This window comes from Arachis ipaensis, chromosome B09 (genome assembly GCF_000816755.2).
Source record: "Arachis ipaensis cultivar K30076 chromosome B09, Araip1.1, whole genome shotgun sequence".
NCBI classification, from domain to species: domain Eukaryota; kingdom Viridiplantae; phylum Streptophyta; class Magnoliopsida; order Fabales; family Fabaceae; genus Arachis; species Arachis ipaensis.
In genome coordinates, this window is record NC_029793.2 from 145,482,736 (window position 1) to 145,504,503 (window position 21,768).

The 21,768-nt window shown below is 34.2% G+C and overlaps 4 protein-coding genes across 8 annotated transcripts; 3 read left to right on the forward strand and 1 right to left on the reverse strand.

Annotated features, from left to right (window-relative positions):
* Positions 2,544-3,459, forward strand: LOC110266989 (protein FAR1-RELATED SEQUENCE 5-like). Its single transcript, XM_021112103.1, has 2 exons — positions 2,544-2,923; positions 3,009-3,459. The coding sequence occupies exons 1-2, from the start codon at positions 2,544-2,546 to the stop codon at positions 3,457-3,459; spliced, it is 831 nt and encodes a 276-aa protein (XP_020967762.1).
* Positions 3,536-5,162, forward strand: LOC107616111 (protein FAR-RED ELONGATED HYPOCOTYL 3-like). Its single transcript, XM_021112621.1, has 2 exons — positions 3,536-4,688; positions 4,771-5,162. The coding sequence occupies exon 1, from the start codon at positions 3,635-3,637 to the stop codon at positions 4,574-4,576; it is 942 nt and encodes a 313-aa protein (XP_020968280.1). The 5' UTR covers positions 3,536-3,634; the 3' UTR covers positions 4,577-4,688; positions 4,771-5,162.
* LOC110267337 lies at positions 6,487-8,314 on the reverse strand. Of its 2 annotated transcripts, XR_002354823.1 has the most exons (5): positions 7,799-8,314; positions 7,579-7,710; positions 7,342-7,476; positions 6,959-7,243; positions 6,487-6,873 (listed from the first exon to the last, which is right to left on the reverse strand). XR_002354823.1 is itself a non-coding variant. In XM_021112622.1 (4 exons), exons 1-4 carry the CDS (start codon positions 7,895-7,897, stop codon positions 7,121-7,123), a joined length of 489 nt encoding a protein of 162 aa, XP_020968281.1. In that variant the 5' UTR covers positions 7,898-8,314; the 3' UTR covers positions 6,487-7,120. The 2 variants fall into 2 exon arrangements, 1 of the variants encoding a protein (XP_020968281.1); XM_021112622.1 differs by having other exon boundaries at positions 6,487-7,243.
* LOC107617569 (cyclin-T1-4) lies at positions 15,319-21,518 on the forward strand. Of its 4 annotated transcripts, none has more exons than XR_002353849.1 (7): positions 15,319-15,515; positions 15,941-16,381; positions 16,550-16,631; positions 16,796-16,930; positions 17,174-17,349; positions 17,531-17,649; positions 17,775-19,971. XR_002353849.1 is itself a non-coding variant. In XM_016319349.2 (7 exons), exons 2-7 carry the CDS (start codon positions 16,020-16,022, stop codon positions 21,084-21,086), a joined length of 933 nt encoding a protein of 310 aa, XP_016174835.1. In that variant the 5' UTR covers positions 15,322-15,515; positions 15,941-16,019; the 3' UTR covers positions 21,087-21,518. The 4 variants fall into 4 exon arrangements, 3 of the variants coding, with proteins under 3 accessions (XP_020966869.1, XP_020966868.1, XP_016174835.1); XM_016319349.2 differs by lacking the exons at positions 17,531-17,649; positions 17,775-19,971 and adding exons at positions 20,728-20,873; positions 21,055-21,518 and having other exon boundaries at positions 15,322-15,515; XM_021111210.1 differs by lacking the exon at positions 17,775-19,971 and having other exon boundaries at positions 17,531-17,730.

Genomic DNA, 21,768 nt, shown 5'->3' on the forward strand with positions numbered 1-21,768 from the left:
GGCAGAGAAGAGTGGAGGATTTTCGAGGTGAGATTGAGATTGTGAACTCGAAATCAGAAGAAGAAGAAGAAGAAAAGGAATGGGTTGGGGATGGTGGAAGAGTGGATGAATGTGAAGAAGGGTTTGGTCTATTATTACTTGTTCTCGTTCTTCTTCTTCTCCCCATCTTGTTTCTTCATCTACTGCTGTTGTTCTTTCGAGGTAAAAAAAAAGTTTTGGTTATTGACCAAGATTCTGCCATTTATACAGCTTTGAATGACTGGTCAATGCTTCTTCTCTAACAACAATGCCACGTGACTATCACGTGTCTTCACTGCAATTTTTTTATGGAAAATGCTAGTTGTACAATACTTTTCAGCCTTTAATCAGATTTAAATAATATTTAATTATTTTTTATTAAAACATGTTCCTATTTTATAGATACATATCCATAAATAAATTTAATTTAAATTTTAAAATCTACCCACTTTATTAGTAGTTATGTGACTTTCCTTTATTTTCGGAACTTCAAGTAACAACTAAAGTCTTTTATTCCTTATTCTAAGCACAGTGCGTTACATGTTCCAAAACCAAAAAGGTACGCACAGCTGAATTCTTCTTCTCTTATTCGTTGGTGAAGACATATCACCATTTTCCAGAGCTGAAGCACTCCCTCTCCCTCGTTCTGCATTATTAAAAGGTAAGTAGGTAAATTTACTTTCTACACGTGTTTATATAATTTAAAGAGAAGTATCATTTTCAATATTTCTAATTATATTTTACTTTAAATATAAAAATTCTATTGTTATTTAATTGGAATATGGTTGATCTTATTTAATTTATTAATAGAGTTGTTACAAATAAAATACTTTGTACATAAGTAGTTTGAGCAAAGAAGCAAAAAAAAAAATATGGAGTTTAAGAGAGAGGATGTAGATGGTATAGTCATAAAAATTCTGTTGTTATTGTTCATTTTTAACACATCTGATAGTATGATATTTTATTTAAAATATTTTTAAAACACATCTAAAACTATGCTATATTTAAATATATAAATTTAAACGTTAATAATACAATTAATCTTTTAATTTTTTATTTGATCAAATGCATACAATATTTATTATTTAAATTATTAGTTGGATTTTTTTCGATACTTATTTGAACATTAACGTTTTCAAAATTATTATAATCAACAATTAATTTAAAATTGTATTGTTTTTTTTCGATTATAACACATCTGATAGTATGATATTTTATACAAAATATTTTTAAAACACATCCAAAATCGTGCCAATTTTAATAATACAATATAAACGTTAATAATACAATTAATGTATTTATTTTCGATTCGATAAAATGTATATAATATTTATTATTTTAACTATTAGTTGGATTTTTTTCGATACTTATTTGAACAATAACGTTTTCAAAATTATTATAATCAACAATTAATTTAAGTTGTTTTTTATTTATAAAAAATATCTAACATATATTATCATGGTATTAGTTGGAATTTTTATTACTTGTTTGAGCATTAATATTTATTTATCTTAATTTTTTTTATTGATGTTATTGGTGGATATTTTAGATAATGGTTGGAAATAGTTTATTTCGTAAATTTATTACACATTTAAAATAATACAATCGAACTTATAATATTGCTAGAACACATCGAAAAATATATCAAATAGCACAAGATTTTTTTTTGGTCGTACTGATCCAAACTGTTTAACCAAATGGACAGTTGGTTATTAATTTGCAAATATTTTAATTAATTACAATTTTGTATTTTTCTAATATTATAATGACCATTATTTTATTTATAATATTAGACATCAACATGGCATTTGCTATAGACTTGAACACGCAGCCGTCATCAGAAGAAATTCACTCATTTGATACCCATATTGATATGGACGATATAAATATTTGTAATAGCTCAAGCAATTCTGCTACAGAAACTGAGTGCACGACTGAGGTAGTTGACATTTTTTTATTTGAAATTTTTTATAATGTATTAATTTATTCTTCTGATATTTATGGCCGACTTTTTTTCTTGCATGCTAATTATAGGTTATATTTTAATATATATATTCATGTGAACACATCCAAATATCCAAGCAATGACACTATAAATATATATGTATGCACGTATTATTGTGTCATTTTTGTGCCACAATCCTTGTTAGTATGTTTTGTTTTTTTAGGTCATAATTTATCCCACCATTTATGATGAGGAGATTCCAAAAGTGGGGATGCTATTTGGAACCCTCGAAGAAGCACGCCAATTTTACTACAACTATGCCAATAAAGTGGGATTCGAGCCTCATATAAGAAACACTAACTTCGACAAGAATGGAAAAACACCCATTAACCAATCCATACAGTGTAATAGAGATGGATACCGAACAAAGAAGAATCCGGTAACCCATAGGTCAAACACAGTCTCATCTGTACACTGTAAAGCTCGCATCTATGTGAAACTTGACACAGAGCTTGGAAAATAGAGACTGTCGAAGGTAGAATTAGCTCACACGCATCGGTGTGATCCCAGTTTGTCATGGATGTTTAAGAAAAACAGAGAACTCTCCATGCACGTTAAGGATGTCATTGAGCGCAACGACCAGGCTGGTATACGACCTTCGAAGACTTTTCAGGCGCTTGCTGATGAAGCTGGTGGTCGTTCTAATCTGAAATTTCTTGAGAAGGATGTTAGAAATTATATATCTGGTAAACTCCGAATCAATGGAGATGATACTGATGCGCAAGAGATGCTGGACTATTTTACCAGGATGAAAGAGCAGAACCCAAATTTCTTCTACGACATTTGTCTCTATAGTGACAATAGTCTCAAGCATGCATTTTGGGCGGATGCTCGATCAAGAGCTGCTTACGAGTATTTTGGTGACGTGGTGTCATTTGACACCACATACAAACTCAACAAGTAACTTCTTTTTCTTGGTTTATTTTTTATAGGATTCATTAATTTACAAGCTCACTGAGTGCCCCACGTGTTGATTTTTTTATAGATATGAGATGCCAGTTGCAGCATTTGTGGGTGTTAATCACCACGGAAGGTCATGTCTTTTCGGGTGTGCTTTATTGGGCAACGAAGAGACTGAGTCCTTTGAATGGCTCATGCAAACATTTATAAAATGTATGGGAAAAACACCAGATGGAATCTTAACTGACCAATGCGGAGCCATGGCAACAGCCATTCGAAATGTCATGCCAAACACTAGGCATAGATTGTGCATTTGGCACATCACGAGGAAGATACCCCATAAACTTGGAAAGTTGAGCCGATATGAGGAAATTAAAGCTACAATGCATGGGATTATTTGGGAGTCTCATTCGCGAGAATCGTTTGAAAGTTCATGGTATGACTTCATTGAAGAGTATACCCTTCATGACAACAACTGGCTTAACGGTATGAATGCACATCCAAAACTTGATTGGTCTGTTTATTTGTCGTTTTAAGTGTTGACTAGATTTTGTAAAAAAAATGAACTTAAGCTAAATATCCTTTCATGCATGTTTAGTGAGACAACATAGGTGACTATTTTAAAAGCAAATATGTCTTTCAAATGCAGATATCTATCATATTCGCAATATATGGGTCCCTGTTTTTCTAGAGCATGAATTTTGGGCTGGCATGAGGAGTACACAACGGAGTGAGAGCATGCATTCTTTCTTTGATAAGTACCTAACGTGTAGGAGCAGTTTAGTTCAATTTGTGCACCAGTATGACAATTGTCTTGCAGATAAGGAACAACAGGAGTTGGAGTGCGATGCAGCAGACAATAGGGGCCTGATCCCATGTGTATCGAACTCTCCTATTGAGAAGCAGTTCCAATATGAGTACACCAACAACATATTTCGCAATGTTCAAGCCGAATTTATCAAAAAGTGTGACTGCAACCTGTCTCCAAGGGCAGTGAAGGACAACCAATACTTCTATGAAGTGACTCAACAGAAGATAATTAAGGGGATGTCTTTTTACAGCGAGTATGAAGTTGTGTTTTGTCCTATTTCACACCAGGTTAGGTGCAACTGCTTCAGGTTTGAGTCATATGGTATCCTCTGTTGCCATGTCCTATCGGTTTTATCCCAATGTAGGGTTGACAAGGTGAAATCGTCGTATATACTATCTCGGTGGAGCAAGAATGTTCATCGTAAGCACACTCATATTAGAAGTAGTCACGACTCACGGCGCTCTGATGAAAGCATGAATATATTTAGGGGACTGTGTGTTGACTTCTACAATGTGGCCCAGGACTTTGTGCATGACAAGGAGGAGGCTGATATATTGCGTTCCGCTTTTGCGAGTGCTAAAGTGGCACTTACCGAGCATCGGGCAAAACATTCAGAAAGCGTATGCACAAGTGAGTGTTCTGATGGATTAAATGCTTTGCGGAGCCCTCCTCATGTGGTACCTAGGGGGCGCCCAAGCTTCAAGAGACTCGAGGCGGATGTGGACCGGAAAATTAAGAATGGTTCTAAGAAACGTCGAGCTAGTAGTAAACGTACAAAGGTTAGTTATAATGGCCATGGTTTATACAATAATCTTGCTCTTGTTATATTTTTCATGTGTTGAGCCTGTTGAATTTAAGATATTCTCATATGTACAGGAAGGTGCAGCTGTTGAAGGAGACAAACATTTAAACAAGGCCACCGAGAGATGCATTACTGCTAGCAAACACCCTAAGGTTTATTTTAGTGTTTATTGCTAGAGAGTATGTTATAAGTTCTGTATTTTGTAATTTAAATATTGTTCATGTATGGATGCAGGATTTTGCTCCTATTGAAGAAGACTGTTTCACCCACAACACCTTTTCTTGTATCCCTGAACATTTTCATCATGCAAAAAATACGCAAATGGATTCCTTAAGCTCGGGGGGATTTACAACATTGTTGAATTCGTTCCAGAACCCTTCTATTCATGTAAGATTTTTGCATCAGAGAACTTTTTATTTATATATTAAGTTGTATTCATCCATTTTTTGTTGACATTAGTTTGTTATATTTGTTTGTAGGCGCACTCTTATATGAATATTGACTAAAGGATAACACATGCAATAGCAGCTCCAGCATCTACATATTCCAAATCCCAATTTTATATTAGGGTGTCTCATGTTTTTTTTTTTTTTTTTGACAATTTCATTTCTATTTCTGAATTTTCGATGTGTTCTAATTCCTTTTTTATATTACAAAAATCTCATTTTTGATGTGTCATAAAAGGGTAGGGTATGTTTCTCATTTTGGAGTGGTAATTTGTTTAATTAATATAGATGACGTTACCTATGTTCTATTACTTAGCAGTTGCAAAGGCTAGGTTTATTGGTTCAAATGAATGAGTTTTAGATGTGTTCAGGAACCAATTTAAAAGATGGGTTATGATTTTGGATGTGCTGCAAGTTAATTTAATTAGCAGTTGAAAACAAATTTTACCTGGCATAACCAAGCTTATGCACAGTGAATGAACAATTATATAAAAGATAAACATAGCAAAATAATTAAGCTTAATTGAGTCTCCTAACAACATAAAAAACGACATCCTTGATTAAAGAGCATAATATATCCATTTTGATAACTAATTATATTTGAATGGAACGGCAGAAATACTTACTTTCTCAATTAAATGACTAATAAATTGTGGAAATAAAAAAATCACGTGACAATTCCTTTAGAATATTTTGAGTAAAGAAGCAAAAAAAAAAATCTGGAAGTTAAGAGAGAAGATGTAGCTAGTATGGTCATAAAAACTGTATTTTTATTTTCCAATTATAACACATCTAATAATATGATATTATATACAAAATATTTCTAAAACACATCCAAAATCATAAAATTACTAGTTTTTAAATATAAACATTTTCAAAATCGCTAAATGCTAGTTTTTAAATATAAACGTACGGAATACAATTAATTTTTTGATTTTTTATTCGATAAAATGCATCTAATATTTATTATGTAAATTATTAGTTGGGTTTTTTTCGTTTCTTATTTGAACTGTCACAAAATAAAGTATTTTGAGTAAAGAAGCCAAAAAATAATTTAGCGTTTAAGAGAGAAAAATAAAGTATTTTGAGTAAAGAAGCCAAAAAATAATTTAGCGTTTAAGAGAGAAGATGTAGCTGGTATAGTCATAAAAATCATGTTCTTATTTTTTAATTATAACACATCTAATAGTACGATATTATATACAAAATATGTTTAAAACACATCCAAAATAATTATATTACTTTTTTGAGCATTAGTATTTATTCATCTTAGTTATTTTATTGATGTTATTGGTTGGTAGTTTTAGATAATAGTTGAAATTAGTTTATGTCGTAAGTTTATTACACATACAAAATAGTACAGTCGAACTGAACATATTTTTGGAACACATCCAAAATTCTATCAAATAGCACAAGAAAATTTTTTTTTTTAGCCTTACTGATCCAAAATGTTTAAGTAAAACGGACACCTAGTTATTAATCTGCATATATTTTAATTGCTGTATCCACAACGCATGAACAATTAACACAAAAGATAAACACATGAAAATAACTAAGGCTAAGTGAGTCTCCTAACAACACGAAAAATAAAGAGATGGTATCCTAGATTAATGAGAAAAATATGTCCATCTTAATAGCTAATTTTATCTGCACAGTGCTATATTTTTCTGTTTCTCCTATTGGCCCTCTTGCATGCTGCCTCTTCTGCTCTTCTTGTTAGCTCAGCAGTGTTTGGCGCAGTCCAAGGATCTCTCAACTCTTTTCTTTTATTCCTTTGAGGTGCACGGCGTAAAGGGGCATGGGCAACAGCCTCCACAGTATTCAGATAACCATTCCACGGATCAAGCACGATGTCTAGTAGGTACTTCCTCCTCATTATAGCCATGTCTTCCTGCATGCATTAATGTTCAATGTCACCAAACGATAATATCATAAAAAATATTAGAAACATTGTTCTAAATGGATCTATGGCCTACCGTTGTCCAAACTGGCACAACATAATCATCCATGTCAAGAGTTTCTGGATCCCACGAGTCCATGAATTTAATGACAAAAACTCCGCAGTCATAACTATCAATCAAGATAAAAGCAAATATGCATCAAGTTAATTTGGTGTTGATACCCAATAAAATAAGACATCACATTGAACCATACTTGTTTGGTTGAATCGGAACATCCACATAAAGGGGCTTTCCTATGCCCTCGTCCTGGACTTTGTACCATGAAAAAGTGAGTTGGGCCAACTCGTCAATAAGCTTGGCCTGTATATAAGAGGACATACCAAAATTAGTCAAATGCAATTGGTTATTGATCTTAATTGGACATGATTGAAATTTGTATCGACCGTGTTTATACTTACCGCATATTCATCCACTTTCACCCTATGATCGGTAAGAGGGGGTCTAACTAGGGAGTCAAGAGCAAAGAATGTCGCACTTTTTGGATGAAAAGCATACAACCACCAGTGATTATCCAGGCAGATGGGTACAAAGAACTGCATCATACTCGGATTTTATTTTTCGATACTCTTACAAAGATACAAAGGGATGCACAAAAAACTTTATACTTGTTGGATGTAATATTTTTGAACATATACCGTATGTCTCTTGGCTGCTTCTACCTTGTTGAACAGACGGATCTCGTTCCCCCAACATTCTGCTAACCCCACATACTCTGAGTTGTGTTTGTCCTCAAATTTTTCAACATTCATAGGTGTCATAACACGACCCTGTACACATTTATTCCGTATTAGTTTATTACTAAGTGTATCGGTGTAAGAAAAAGTAAAAAGTAACATTGATATGTGTTCATCATACCAATATCATTGGATTAATGCAGTAGAAATCTTCTTGAAACCTCTTGGCTGGGAGCCCATTAAAGAGTGCACACATGCACTCTATCACCTGCACATGCATAAAAGCATAAAGGACAAAATGAAAAGAGATGATAAAAGTAGGTTAAAATTCTATATATATAGTTATTATTTGTTAGATTTTTTACCCGACCGTCGACCCATTCCCTCCTTTTTAATGTGTTCAGATCTCTTCGTGTTAGGTCCAACGTATAATGTGTCCGGTACCACACGATAACTTCATCCAACGGATTTCTGTCATCTATTACCCATCTGTACACCTTCTCTTTTGCATTTTCATCAAAATCCGGTGGGATTATAACTGGAGCAGGCGTTGGTGGAGTGTTATTGACAGATGTTGGTTTCGAGGAAAGCCTATTGCACTCTTCAACATCATCTTGGGGCATTCCATGATCAACTTCGCCGCTTTCCATATTATTCACACTTCTGTGGGGTCCAGAATACACAACCATATCTAAACACTTTGATGTCCTGCAATCCCCAAATAAAAGATGGATAGCCAATCCAAAGAAATCCAGTTTATAATCGCTTAAATACTAGTGTACATATTGTATCCCTAGATTGAAACAACAATAATTAATACATGTACTTACTTTACACTCGATTCATTGACAACATGATGCTCTTCGTTGCTCATGGGGCTAGGTGCTCCACATTCAGCAACAACTTCTTCTTGGAGCTCATGACTACACACACTATGTACTTTATGTCAATATAATATAACACAAACAGAGTCACTTATACACATCTAAATTAACAAAATGGCATCCAAATAATTGTGGAAACACATCCAAATTGATACAATTAGTATTTATTCATTTCAATACTATTATACATATCGCATAGGTAAATTTTAACAGTGGTAATTAGTAAACCTACTTACTTTTCAATACTAGCAATGACAGCTTGGTGTTTTTCGTTGCTCACATGATTAGGTTCTCCACAATCAGCAACAACTTCTTCTTGGAGCTCATGTCTACACACACTAAGTCATTTAACTCATTATAATAGGACTTACTTAAACACATCTAAAATTACATAACGTTACACATTTAATTGCTGAAACACATTCAAAATATTACAAATACATATTCTTTCTAATACTAGTGTACATATCGCATAGGTAAATTCTAACATCAATAATTAGTAAATGCACTTAATTTTCAATACTAGCAATGACAGCTTGGTGTTTTTCGTTGCTCACAGGATTAGGTTCTCCACAATCAGCAACAACTTCTTCTTGGAGCTCATGTCTACACACACTAAGTCATTTAACTCATTATAATAGGACTTACTTAAACACATCTAAAATTACATAACGTTACACATTTAATTGCTGAAACACATCCAAAATGATACAAATACATATTCTTTCCAATACTAGTGTACATATCATATAGGTAAATTCTAACATCAATAATTAGTAAATGCACTTATTTTTCAATTCTAGCATCGAAAACTTCTTGGAGATCAAGACTATACACACCAATTCATTCAATTATTAGATAATATAATGAATAATTGCACTCATACAAATCTAGCCACAAAAAGAAGGAATATAAATACGATTTTAAAGAAAAATGTCATTTAAACTTGCCTTTCCTGCCGGTTTTTTGTGCCACTCAACACTCGATATCGAGACAAGGGAACATTAATTTTATCTGAGGATGTTGAGCCTGGGTTCTCTTCATGACATAATTCTTTATCGCTAACGTCAGCCTCGGTGAGAAATTCTTCCTCATCTGACTCGGCAACAATTTTTTTCGGCCTTTTTCTTGTTTGCTCCTTAGTTCGAGGTCTAACTTGTGCACCCCGTCGCTTATCACGTGTTCTCTTTTGTGGTTCATCGACGTTGCCCTTTTCCCTCTCGGATTTTCGTAATTCATCAATCTTCCGAATTAGACCCTATTACATATATTAATTAATTCTCAAGCCTAGGTTCATAGTAAAAAAATTAAATACATGTACATATGTATCTATACCGATTCCCGAACTTGTTCTTCCATTACTGCTTCTCTAAGCTCAGCAACAGTCCATTCTTTAGTCCATGGTTCACCGCCACCAGAATATCCCCTAAGATCCCCATGTTTGTTCGTATGCAAGTAAAGTATCTGCCACAAAAACACATGAGTAAATTAGCACTACCATTCAAGTGAATCTAGGTCTAACAAGTGATATGGCTCAACTTACCAAGAGAGCAAACATGCATCCATCAATAGTCCTTATGCCATCTTCCTTATATTTCCTTAAGCCCTCCTTAACACAGTCATAGATGTGTCTACCCCAAAAAAATCTCATTGGATTACGCACATCTATCACGCCCGGGATGAATGAATTGGTAATATACTTATTACTGGAAGCAAAGAGAAAGGCCTTCATGACAAACATTATGAAGTAGCGCCGAAACTCCTCCTTTTCTACTTCTGTTGTAACCGAGCATCTGATAACATGGGTCTTAACCTCTTTTTGGGTTCTGCCTTCAAAGGTATCTATGAGGTTACGATGCTTCTTCGGATCTAATTTCGGAAAGCTATCACCTGTAACACGGAATCCGTATGGTTAAGAGAAGTAGTACTACATCCAAAAGATAACATATATGTACTTTACATTAAATATATACTTTATGTATTACCATTTGTAGGGAGTCCCAATGCTTGACCTATCACTCGTGCATTCACCGGTATGTCTCCGGTCTCAACTTCCAAATGCATTCGATCCTTGTTATATGACCGTGCCAGGGCGACAATCAAATCTTGGCTCATCGACCACTTAGGGATGTGCCTCAGGCATCCAAAACCCATTTTCTCAACTTCTTGGTATTTGATCGGATATTTATCTTTTAAATGATCCATCATATCCGCAATGGCAGTTGGAGAGCAGCGGGTATCAAGTGTTTTCTAAAATATTGAGCCACTAGTTAGTATATGTGTAATTGTGTACCTCACTTGCAAACCTCAAAAATTTTTAAAGTGAGAAACAAATTACCTTTTTAGGACCCTCTGGTTTCTTCGGTCTTCCAACTTTGTTCTTGACATTAGATTCATCAAGTCTGCCATCGGAAGCCTTACTAGCTGCTGATTTTTCTTTCTTTGTACCAGATGAAGTACGTTTTTTAACTGGCATTATGATTCTACACTGCACATTGTTCATATAATAAGGTTAGACATAAAGTTTTCACCAAAGACACTTGTAGAATTGAGGTAACAATATAAACACATCCTGAATCGTAATAATCCACACTAATTATTTGGACAAGTTCTTGTCTTCATTCTCAACCCAACAAATAGATATATTTCTTTTAATTGCAGTGTAACCAGCTCATGCAACCAACCCAGCAAGCTAATTGACTATGAAAGCTATGTAACAAAAATAACATCTTTTGATCATTAACACACTATAAAATAGAACTTAATCATAATTTCCTTGCACCCGTCAGAGCTAATCCATTCTAAGAAGTAAAAACCCAAAATTAAGAAAATTATTTATTATTGGGGGTAGAAAAGAAAGCTTTCATGTAATGTTGTAACACTTAAACACACAAATAAGAATATTAGTGCTCAGGTCTAATAATCGTTCAAGCCTATGATATGAATTTCAAGCCTTCGCTCATTTCTGACCCAATTGCAGAAATAGCTACGTTGATATAATGTAAAGCAGCAACCATGAACACACCCACAGATAGCGATTACTGGAAGCTTACCCACACAAAAAACTCGATTCAAAGATGTAAACACTTCCAAAATAGAGAAATTGCACATGCAAAGATCAATTACATTACAATATATACGTAAATCTTCTCAAGCCATTTTATTCGGAATTTAATTTTCAAATTAATAAAAAATCAAAACTTTATACAGAATAACACAAAAATTAGTGGTGTCAGAATAATCCAAACCTCGGTTAAGTCGCCGGCAACGACGATGGGCTTGAAAGGAGAGGAATGCAGCGTTGTGGATGTGCGCCGTGGTGGAGGAAGCGGTGACGCAGACGAACGGCAGCAGGGAGTGACTTCTCTGGGTTTGAGAGTGTGCGCCGCTGAGTTGCCGTTTAGCGTCTCTGGTTTTTGGATGTGGGGCGTCGACGATGAAGGCCAATGAGGACGGTGGTGCAGGCGCACTGCGGCAGGGGGTGAAGTCTCTTTGTCTTCAGAGTGCCGGTGAATTGCTTTTCTGAGTTTTTGAGTTTTAGATGTGGGGTCTTGACGTTTTTTGACTTCTCTTCTTCTATTTTGAATGTGTTTACTAAATCATTAAATGATTTAACATTTAATTTAGAATTTTAAAAGTTAAAATTCAAACTTGAGTAATTTAAATTTATGACGTGTATTTAAATGATAATGTATTATTATATTAAATATATTAAATTTGAAACAGAAATTTAAAATTTAAATTTTAAATTTTAGTTTGATTTAATTTGTATTTTAAATATAGATTTAATTTTTAAAGACACTAAATCTATTTACAACTTTTTAGATGTGTTTGTTTTAGTTTTTTTGAATTATTGTAAGAAATGGCTGAATATTGTAACATTGTTAAAGGATACCTAGTTGAACTGTTTTTTTATTTTGATTTATAGTAAGCTCATTTTGTTCTCTCTTTCCAAGCCACGTTGCAGCCTGTTATGGAGAAATTGGAACTTGGTTCCAAGGAGACCCTTGGAGAGGTTACTCTTCTTGAGGCATTCATTAATGGTTTAACCGAAGAATAATGGGCTGATTTTTTTTTGTTATGGAGGGGGTGTAGGTGCTTTGTAAGGTTATGGAAGATAGGGGTTCTACATTATTATGTGGGACAGTTTTTTTATCTGGTGCGAAAAAATTGGACCCTCCGAATTTTTTGTTTTCATGAGTTTATATGTAAATCAGATGGTCCGTTTTGTTGGGAGGAAATGAAACTTACATAATGAAAATCGGATCCTGTAATTTTTTATTGAATAAATTGGATGGTCAGTTTTATTCGTTGGAGAAGTAGGTTCTAATAGTTGCATGGTCTGAGTTGTGCAAAATTTTCGTTTTTTTAATTCACAATAAATAAAATTGGACCGTCCGTTTTCTCTGACACCACCCCAATGTCAAGCACCCCTCCTCTCCATATCAGCATTTAGCACCAAGCCATGCCTCGATATTAAAATTTATGTAAAATTATTTTTCATGTTAAATTTGTTATGATTTTATACTTTTATAGATAAAGATTGTAATTTATTCTGTAATTCTATACTTAAATCAGTTTAACTACTAAGTTTTGTATTGGAGACAAATATGTTCAAATTATCTCAAAAAATTAAAAATATCCGCAATATCAGTTGAAAGGAAAGAAATATTTCAATATATTTCACTTATTTTTTTACACTATTTATTATTTTTTTTTTACTTTTTTATTCAACTAAACAAAACAAAAATTCTTTTCAATTTCTTTCTCTCTTTTTTTTTATTTTCACTTTAAACAAACACATTTTTATAGACGGTTGTTAAAAGAGTAAATAGTATAATATTATTTTTTTTGTGACTAAATTGTATAGTACTAATATTCTTTTGAAAAAAACTTGAATCATCTAAATTATTAACTGGTTCAAATAATAAAAATATTATATTAACACAAAAAATTAGTTTTTATTTATCCAAAGTCAATGATATTTTATTAATAGAAATAGAAAGAAACAAGTGTCTATGTTACAAGGACTTAAGAAAGCAAAAAAAATCTCTTAAGTAGTGTTTGGTGGAAAGACAGAAATGAAAAGACTGAGATTGAGAGACAGAGACTAAGAGACAGAAATTGGAATAAATCTCAATATTTTGTTTAGTGCAAAATGAGAGACATAAATTGAAAGAAAAATGAAACTCTAATTTAATAAACACAAATAGTAAAATTGGAATTAATGAATTGAAATTAGGGTATTTTAGGTATAAAATGTTATTAAAGTTTCAGTCACTATCTCTAAAAATATTAGTCTCATGTGTCCTCACTTTTTGGAGGTACTAAAATAATGAAATTTTAGAGATAGAGATAGAAATTTTAGTATCAGTCTCTGAACTAACAAATCAATCTCTATCTCAGTATCTCAAAACAAACGCTACCTTAAAGATATGAGAAACGAACAAAACATGAAATCAAAAGAGAAAAGTGAACATTAATAATAAGAATTAAGAGAGAGATTGGCGCGAAAAATCTTGTCGTTCTTGATATAGCTTTCTCACTGAAGCTACTATTTCCCTTAGGGTGCGACATTTGTGCTAAAAAATCCAGCTATTCTATTCCTTTCAGGTCATCTAAATTTCAAAGAGTTATCGCAACTTGTTGCAACAGAGATTCGCCTCCTATTATGCCATATGCTTGAGCTGCCATCATCCATGAGCTGAATTTAAGAACATTTGGACCAGGTAAGCACCAATTAAATTAGCTAATATATATCTATGTTAGTGTTATTAATTACAGAAGTTTACGTATAAAAATTATAAGAGGTAACTACCAAATCGGTACCTAAAAGATTATGACGCTGACAAAATGGTACCTGACTTTTGTTATTGACAAAATAGTCCGTACAAAATTTTAAAATTTGACAAGCGTGTCCCCAAGCTCGCCGGAGCAAATCTCCGTCAAGCAGAATGCTAAAGTGGCCACTGTAACCTGGCAAACCACCCCCAAACCCTAATCCCTCCCTCCCCAGCGCATACTCCCCCTCCCTCTCCCTCCCCATCCCCACCCCCCTCCCCTCTCCCTCCCCAACGCCCTCCCCAATGCACATTCCCCCCTCCCTCCCTCCACTACCACTAGCAGCAACAACCACCTCAACATCAACAGCAACAACAACAGCAGCAACCCCAATGCACACTTTTCTCTCCTTCCTATCGCAGCAACAACCTCAACAGCAATAGCAACTTCAACGGCAAGAGCACTATCAAGGACCATTGCCATCACCATCGGAGCGACAACAAGACCTGGAATAGCCGTATCTCCTCAGCCCCTCAGGCTTTCTCTCTTTCTCTCTTTATATTTATACATGTAGGTTATGTGTTTGTGTAAATGTCTGTGTGTGTGAATGGATATTGTTATTGTTATGGTCCTCCGATAAGAGAAGGAAGGAATGAGGGAAAAGAGAGAAGGAGGAACAAGATAATATTCAAACACCCCTTTAATTTGTTGGTCAATCTATTGATATAAGCTTCTATTATTGTTACACATTGTTATTAACCTCTTATTAAAGTATTTATATTATGATGCAAAAAATATGGAGTTTTCTTAAACAAATTTTTTATTGATATTATAAATTATAGCAATGGTACGATTAAATTTTATGAAAAACTTTTATCACATGAATTTGATGAAAGTTGATTTTTTTCCTCTTTGAAATATATAAGTGCTAGTTTTAAATGGTACATATTTAATATTTTCTTCTTTTTAAAGTTTAAACGGGTTAATAATGTTGGATCCGGTTGGATACTAACTCCATTACTTCAACCTGACCCAACCTTTAAAACGTAGATAATGTTTGCCGTTTTAGACAATCCTCCTCTTCCTTTTTGACCTTCAAATACAAAGCTACTATCTTTCAATTCCATTCCCAATCTTTTCTTCTTCAAAACCCTAATTCCGATCTCCAATATCCAATCTGAAATCAAGTAATTTCTCTGCTGATTTCACCAGATCGGCTTCGCGATTACTCAGGTATATTTACCTCCTTTCATTTATCTTCTCTTTCGATTATCTTTTTCTGAGGTTCTGATTCTTGAATTGTATTTGTTTTTGTTGCACGAGATCTGCTTGATTAAATCTCATATGTAAAAATTATGTGTTTCTTTTTGCGTTGTTGTTCGTGAATTCAAGCTGGCTTTTTCTGTTCCTGACCTTAATAAATCCCAAAGAGAAAATTTTCTTGGCTACATATTCCACGATCATGCGAATTACCTTTAGATGTATGGTTTATTAATAATTATAAGATCATAGAACGTTAATTTGATTTGTTCCAGCTAGAATTTGTTATCTTTGACAAAGACTGGTCGTCATGAAATTGAAATTTTATTGTAGCAAATACTTGAAAGGAAACATGCAATTTTCTGTCTAATTTTGGTGGTTTATATGATTTTTCCCAGGAATTATGTCTTTTGTTATAATATTCAGAATAACAACTGGGAAAATTTTGGGGACCATGGTGGCAACTATAATTTTTACATGGCTGATCATGCTAATTATGCTAAGTACGATGCTGTCCCAGCATCCTTGAAAAGGAGAAAATATGCAGCTCCTGCTTGGGAAGATAGCCAGATGTACTATCTTCCATACACTGTCCAAAACAATTTCTCATCAGCCAATTTCCAAGCTCCTCCTACAAGATCCAATGCGGATACATCAACATCTGCTAGCTTGCAGCTTGATTGGTCTATATTTGAAGATGATAAGCCATCCTTCATGTCAAGGGACGAGATTGACAGATATTCTCCATCAAGAAAAGATGGCATTGATGTGCGTCACGAAACACACTTGCGGTACTCCTATTGTGCTTACCTCCAGAACCTTGGAATGCGGCTTGAACTGTAAGACTCATCACTCATATTATCTGACATGGTTATAGCTGCCCCTGTCCCAGTGGTGGGGTTGAAAACTTCATTAGATATATGCTTGCGATGTTGTTGTTATGGATTTAGTTCATTGCATGATACTATTTTGTGCCAATGTGAAAGCATGACATGATTTTTTAACAGGCCTCAAACTACCATTGGGACGGCTATGGTTCTATGCCACCGATTTTTTGTTCGGAGATCACATGCCTGCCATGATAGATTTGTGAGTTCTATTTCCCTCTAAATTTTAAGGCATGTTTTATGTTCCTTACTAAATGTTTCAGAGATAGCGACATCCGTGGTCTGATTATATGCAAGTAGGTCTGATTCTATATCACGTAAATGGTTCAAGCTCCATGTTTTTTAATTTTTTGTGTTGTGCTACAGTTGATTGCTACTGCTGCCCTTTTCCTAGCTGCAAAGTCGGAGGAATCGCCACGCCCTTTGAACAATGTTTTGCGGGCATCTAGTGAAATCTTACATAAACAAGATTTTACTATGTTGTCCTATCTTTTTCCTATTGTGAGTATACTTCTGACTGCCCAAAATTGTCTCCTATATATTATGTTTCTTGTGGAAGATATCCAGAGAATATTAAATAGTCTAGACTCCATCACCTCTTACGTGGCTATGCCTGATATGTTCGTAAAATCAAGCATGAAAATGATTACCTATTAAGATGATATTTAATCTCTTTATATTACCATTGAATACTAGTTTAACGGATAGTAATTTACAATTGTACTGAATTGATTTGTGTCACAGGATTGGTTTGAACAGTATCGTGAGCGATTGCTTGAGGCTGAACAGTTGATTCTGACTACCCTAAATTTTGAACTCAATGTGCAACATCCATATGCACCCCTTACATCTGTTCTTAACAAATTAGGTCTATCAAAGACCATTTTGGTGAATCTGGCTTTAAACCTGGTCAGTGAAGGGTGAGTTTTCTTCTCTTAATCCTGTACCTTCTACAATTGCTGCAGTGATGTTTGTTTATACCATTTATTTTAAGAAGAGAACTGATTGACTCATGTCAAATTGGTTAAATGCTTTTAGACATTCAATTTGTTTGAGTGCCCTTTCATTGGTTTCTGACTTGCCTCCTGTTATCTAATACAGTGATTGGAATGAAAATTACTAGTTTAGTAAACAGCTCATGTGGGGCACTGGGTGTGTTAAACCTCAAGCAATAACATGTCTTGAGGTCTGGAGATCTATTGGCTGAGGAAGATACATTGGTCTTTACCCTTCTAAATTTTGGTGCAAGATAGTGTTGATTCTCAAAATGTTGTTCTTTAGTCCAACATCTGTGTATGTATTCTGTCATGGGATATTGATTCTTTTGGCATGCATATAATTGCAGGATATTCACAAGATTAGCGTGCTGGCCTATATGATATTCTTAGCTGGCGGATTGATATGCTGTTCATGGAAAGTTTTGTTTTTCTTCTGAAGTTGAACTGCTGATGTCTAATGGATTGCTTTAGTCTGAATATGTCCCATGGAATCTTATTGGGGCTACCCGAGATAGCTACAGGAGCCCCAATCCAGATTTTCTATCCAATGCCTTGTAGTTGCCGATGACCTTGAGCCGAATGTGCTCTTGTTGCTCATTTAGTAAAAGGGTTGGAAGATCATGAAATGATCTGAAATAAACCAACAAAAAAATTCACAGAGTCCAAAATTCATAAATGGACCGAGTCATTTGTTGTCCTGGAAAAAAAGAAGTCTCAGCTAAAAAGGGTTGAAAGATCTTAGAAATGGTTCTGCTCTTTTAATTAATGGTTGGAGATCATAGAAATGATCTGAAAAAACCAACAAAAAATTTCAAATAGTCCAAAATTGAAGCATGAACTAAGTTGTTTGTTGAAAGGGAAAAAGAAAGATCATAGCCAGTCAAATGGATTGGGAGATCATACATTGTTTTTTTAGTAAAATGGGTTGGATGGTCATACAAATTAGAAATTATTTGAAAAAACCAACAAAAATTTTCAAATATTCCAAAATTCAGATATGCTCTGGGTCATTTCTTATCCTGAAAAAAAAAAAATGCTAGTCATTCCTCAGTTGACAAGATGTTGATGTCTTTCCTGCTCAGTTCCTATGCTGATACTGAATTTTTGTTATTATCCCTTTTTTCTGGTACATTTATTTTTTGTTTCTTAAACAAATAAAGCTTTTCACGTGTTCTAGTAATTGGTTAGTGAAAGCTGTTAATGCTATCTTATAATTGAAATTTCTTTGGTTTGTGAAAGTTGTCCCAAATTCCCCCATTCTCCAACCACATTGAATTTGTTGGTCAATCAAATGGAATAGTTTGGACAGCTTTCTCTTCCACGAGTGTTTTAAATTTTGAAATTATTTCTTTTATCCCAGTTTAGACTTTAGTGTAAGAGTGTGAGTGTGTGTGTGTGTGCGTGCGTGCATATTTTATTCTTTAACACCTTCTAAATGATGAATATTATTTTTCAAAATTTGTACTGATTTTTCATCTGTTCAAGTGATTTGTTTGTAGTTTCTTTGTCCAAAGTTAGGTCTGGTTAAGTTTGTAATGGGAATGGGTACTTTTCGTTACAGGAAGAAGAAAGTAATATATGGCTATTTAAAATTGTCAGACTCTTAATTCCATTTTCGAAAAAGTTTCTTTAGTGTAGCATTCCCAGGGATCCAATTGTGATATACGAGCATTGTTCATGATTTGGAATTGGTCTGTTCATCCTTTGTGTAAACCTAGGTTATTTCGAAATGTAGATGTTGAACCTCCCAAATTGAAATCCATTATGGATGTGTGTCGTATATTTAGGGGTAGATGACTCAAAGGCAAAGCCTACTTGGCTAGCGTGTGTAGCTTGCAGTTCTAGATGCCTAACTCCTTTTACTTTAGTGGTTTTCCTGTGTTTGTAAGACAAACTTGTGCCCTTTATGTTTCTGTTCATCTGGTAATAGTTGATCTCTTAATTTTAAAAGTTCCTAAATTTGCTTATTGAATAGAGTACTGGTTCTGTAGTAAAAAAGAATTCAGCCATATCAAGGTCATCATTTTTAGGTTCTAGGACATCAAATGCATGCTGCCATTTTTCTGGATTTGATTGTTATGGAAAAATGTATTTATTTGCTGAAGAGATGTAATTTTTTAAAGGTTTAATTCCATTTTTACATGCTTATTATTTAGCAATATACGTAAATCAAATAAATAAATAAAATATCAAAGAAATTGATCTATTATGAACCAGTTTGTGAGCTTAACAAACTGAACATCCAAATTCTTTTTCAGAGGAACTTAATTCAAACCCTGTAATAATAAGCAAGGTAAAAGCCACCCCACACATTTTTAATGAGTGGGGCAGCCTGAGTGGTTCACTGGTGGCTCTGCTTCTTTTAAGCATATGTTTATATATTTGACAAAAAGAAAATAATTTATTAATCTTTGTTATTGCTCATCAATGTTGAGTCTGTTAGCACTATGAATTCTGGATCTCCATTGACCATTGCTTTAGATTTTTCGCAATTTATATGGTATTGTGTTGAGAACTGTGTAGCACCTTAAAAAAAATTAAAAAGAAGAAAAAATCTGCCCTTTGTAGCACTTTTAATGTTTCAGAAAGTTCTGCACAATTTCTCTGAAAATTATAATGTACTCCATCTTGATAATTAAAGAAGGTTTGCTCCTGCTTTGTTTTATCCCTGTTCCTTGGGAAATGGAACAATTGATATCTTAGGCGGCTGGTGTTTAGTGTGGAATAAGTTGCATTCATAATAAGCATTCCAATGTGCATGAATGCATGATAGCAAGAGTCGTCAGGTCAAAATGTTGAGCAGAAGATGTGGCATTGGCATTAGCTTTGAAAGATTCAGTTGTTTGCAATTTGCAGCGCTACATGCATGCTTTCTCATTTTAATTGCATGTACTTTGGGAGTTTAAAGCCCCTACAGCGGATTTGATCCTGGAAGTATGTTCTCTAAATGAGTATAAGATATTGCTATAGTTTGGTATATCAGCAATCCTGCACAGATTCTTGGAATATTATTCTTCCTGAGTTGCTGCTTGTATAGTTGGTAAGAAAAGTTAATAAATTTGTGCTTTTCACTTGGTAGGAATGTTGAATATGTTTGTATGATCTAAGTTTATATTCCCTGCTTATTGTAATAGCTGACTTGATCTGTCATGGTAGAATCATATGCTAAGTTGTCCAGAAATCTTCTATTATTGTTGCCTCGGATGGTTAGTTTGCCTATTTCTAGCTATTTGTGTTGACCAATGCTGGCGGTAGTTATTTGTCTCGAATGACCTTCTGAAGCCGAAACATGTATTGCAGGCTTCGGAGTTCTCTTTGGCTTCAATTTAAACCTGAACATATTGCTGCTGGAGCTGCATATCTTGCTGCCAAGTTTCTCAACATGGATCTTGCTGCTGATCGGAACATCTGGCAAGAGTTCCAGACAACACCATCCATTCTTCAAGGTAACCTAATCCCACATCCTTTTTTAATATCAAGATTAGGATAAATCTTATGCAGTTAAAAATTGAGCGATCTTTATTATTTTGGAAGGTATCTTCTTGAATCGCTGTCAGCCTACTTTTCAGCTGCGAAAAATAGTTTTGTATTTTATATTTTCTGATGATTAATCTCACCTTGTTGCAGATGTCTCGCAGCAATTATTGGAGCTCTTCTGAAAGTATAAAAGAACAAGATAGCATTTACCTTGTAGAGTAGATTCTAAGTACATAGTCAAAATGTCGCAGAGTTGAAATAGTATGAGCCACATATAATCAGTGTTGGGAAGTTTGATAAATAATTTGGCAGATTACAGATTGAAAGGTGTGACCTATGGTTTTCCTAGTGTTTCAGCATCTCATGTATATTTTTATTAAACCTGGATCACACTTTGCATACATTTCGTTGGTGCAATGCAGTGTGATATACTTTGAATTGTCGTCTATACCAACCAGGGCGTCTAGTCTAGTTGAGGAGGAACATTTCCATCATTGGGGTTCCAAGGTGTCAAATTCTGTTTTAATTAATCTTGTAGAAATGGTTTCACGATATAAGGCTTTACATAATTGAATTTATAGAAGTTCATCAAATGTTTACTGAAATATTTTGAATCCTGTACATCGGAATCCTTTCTTATTTCTACATTTCTGGCTTGAAACTCATTTTTGGATTAAGCACCAGAGAGGAATTCATACAATTTAATACATGATAGCAGAGTTTATGCGACCAGATGAAAAGCAGAGATTTGGTGAGCCATCACGGAAATCTCTACATGCATGGGTAGCATTGGATGTAGGTATCATATGGAGACTGTGATACTATAATATATGATATGATAATAATTAAAATTTAAGTATATAA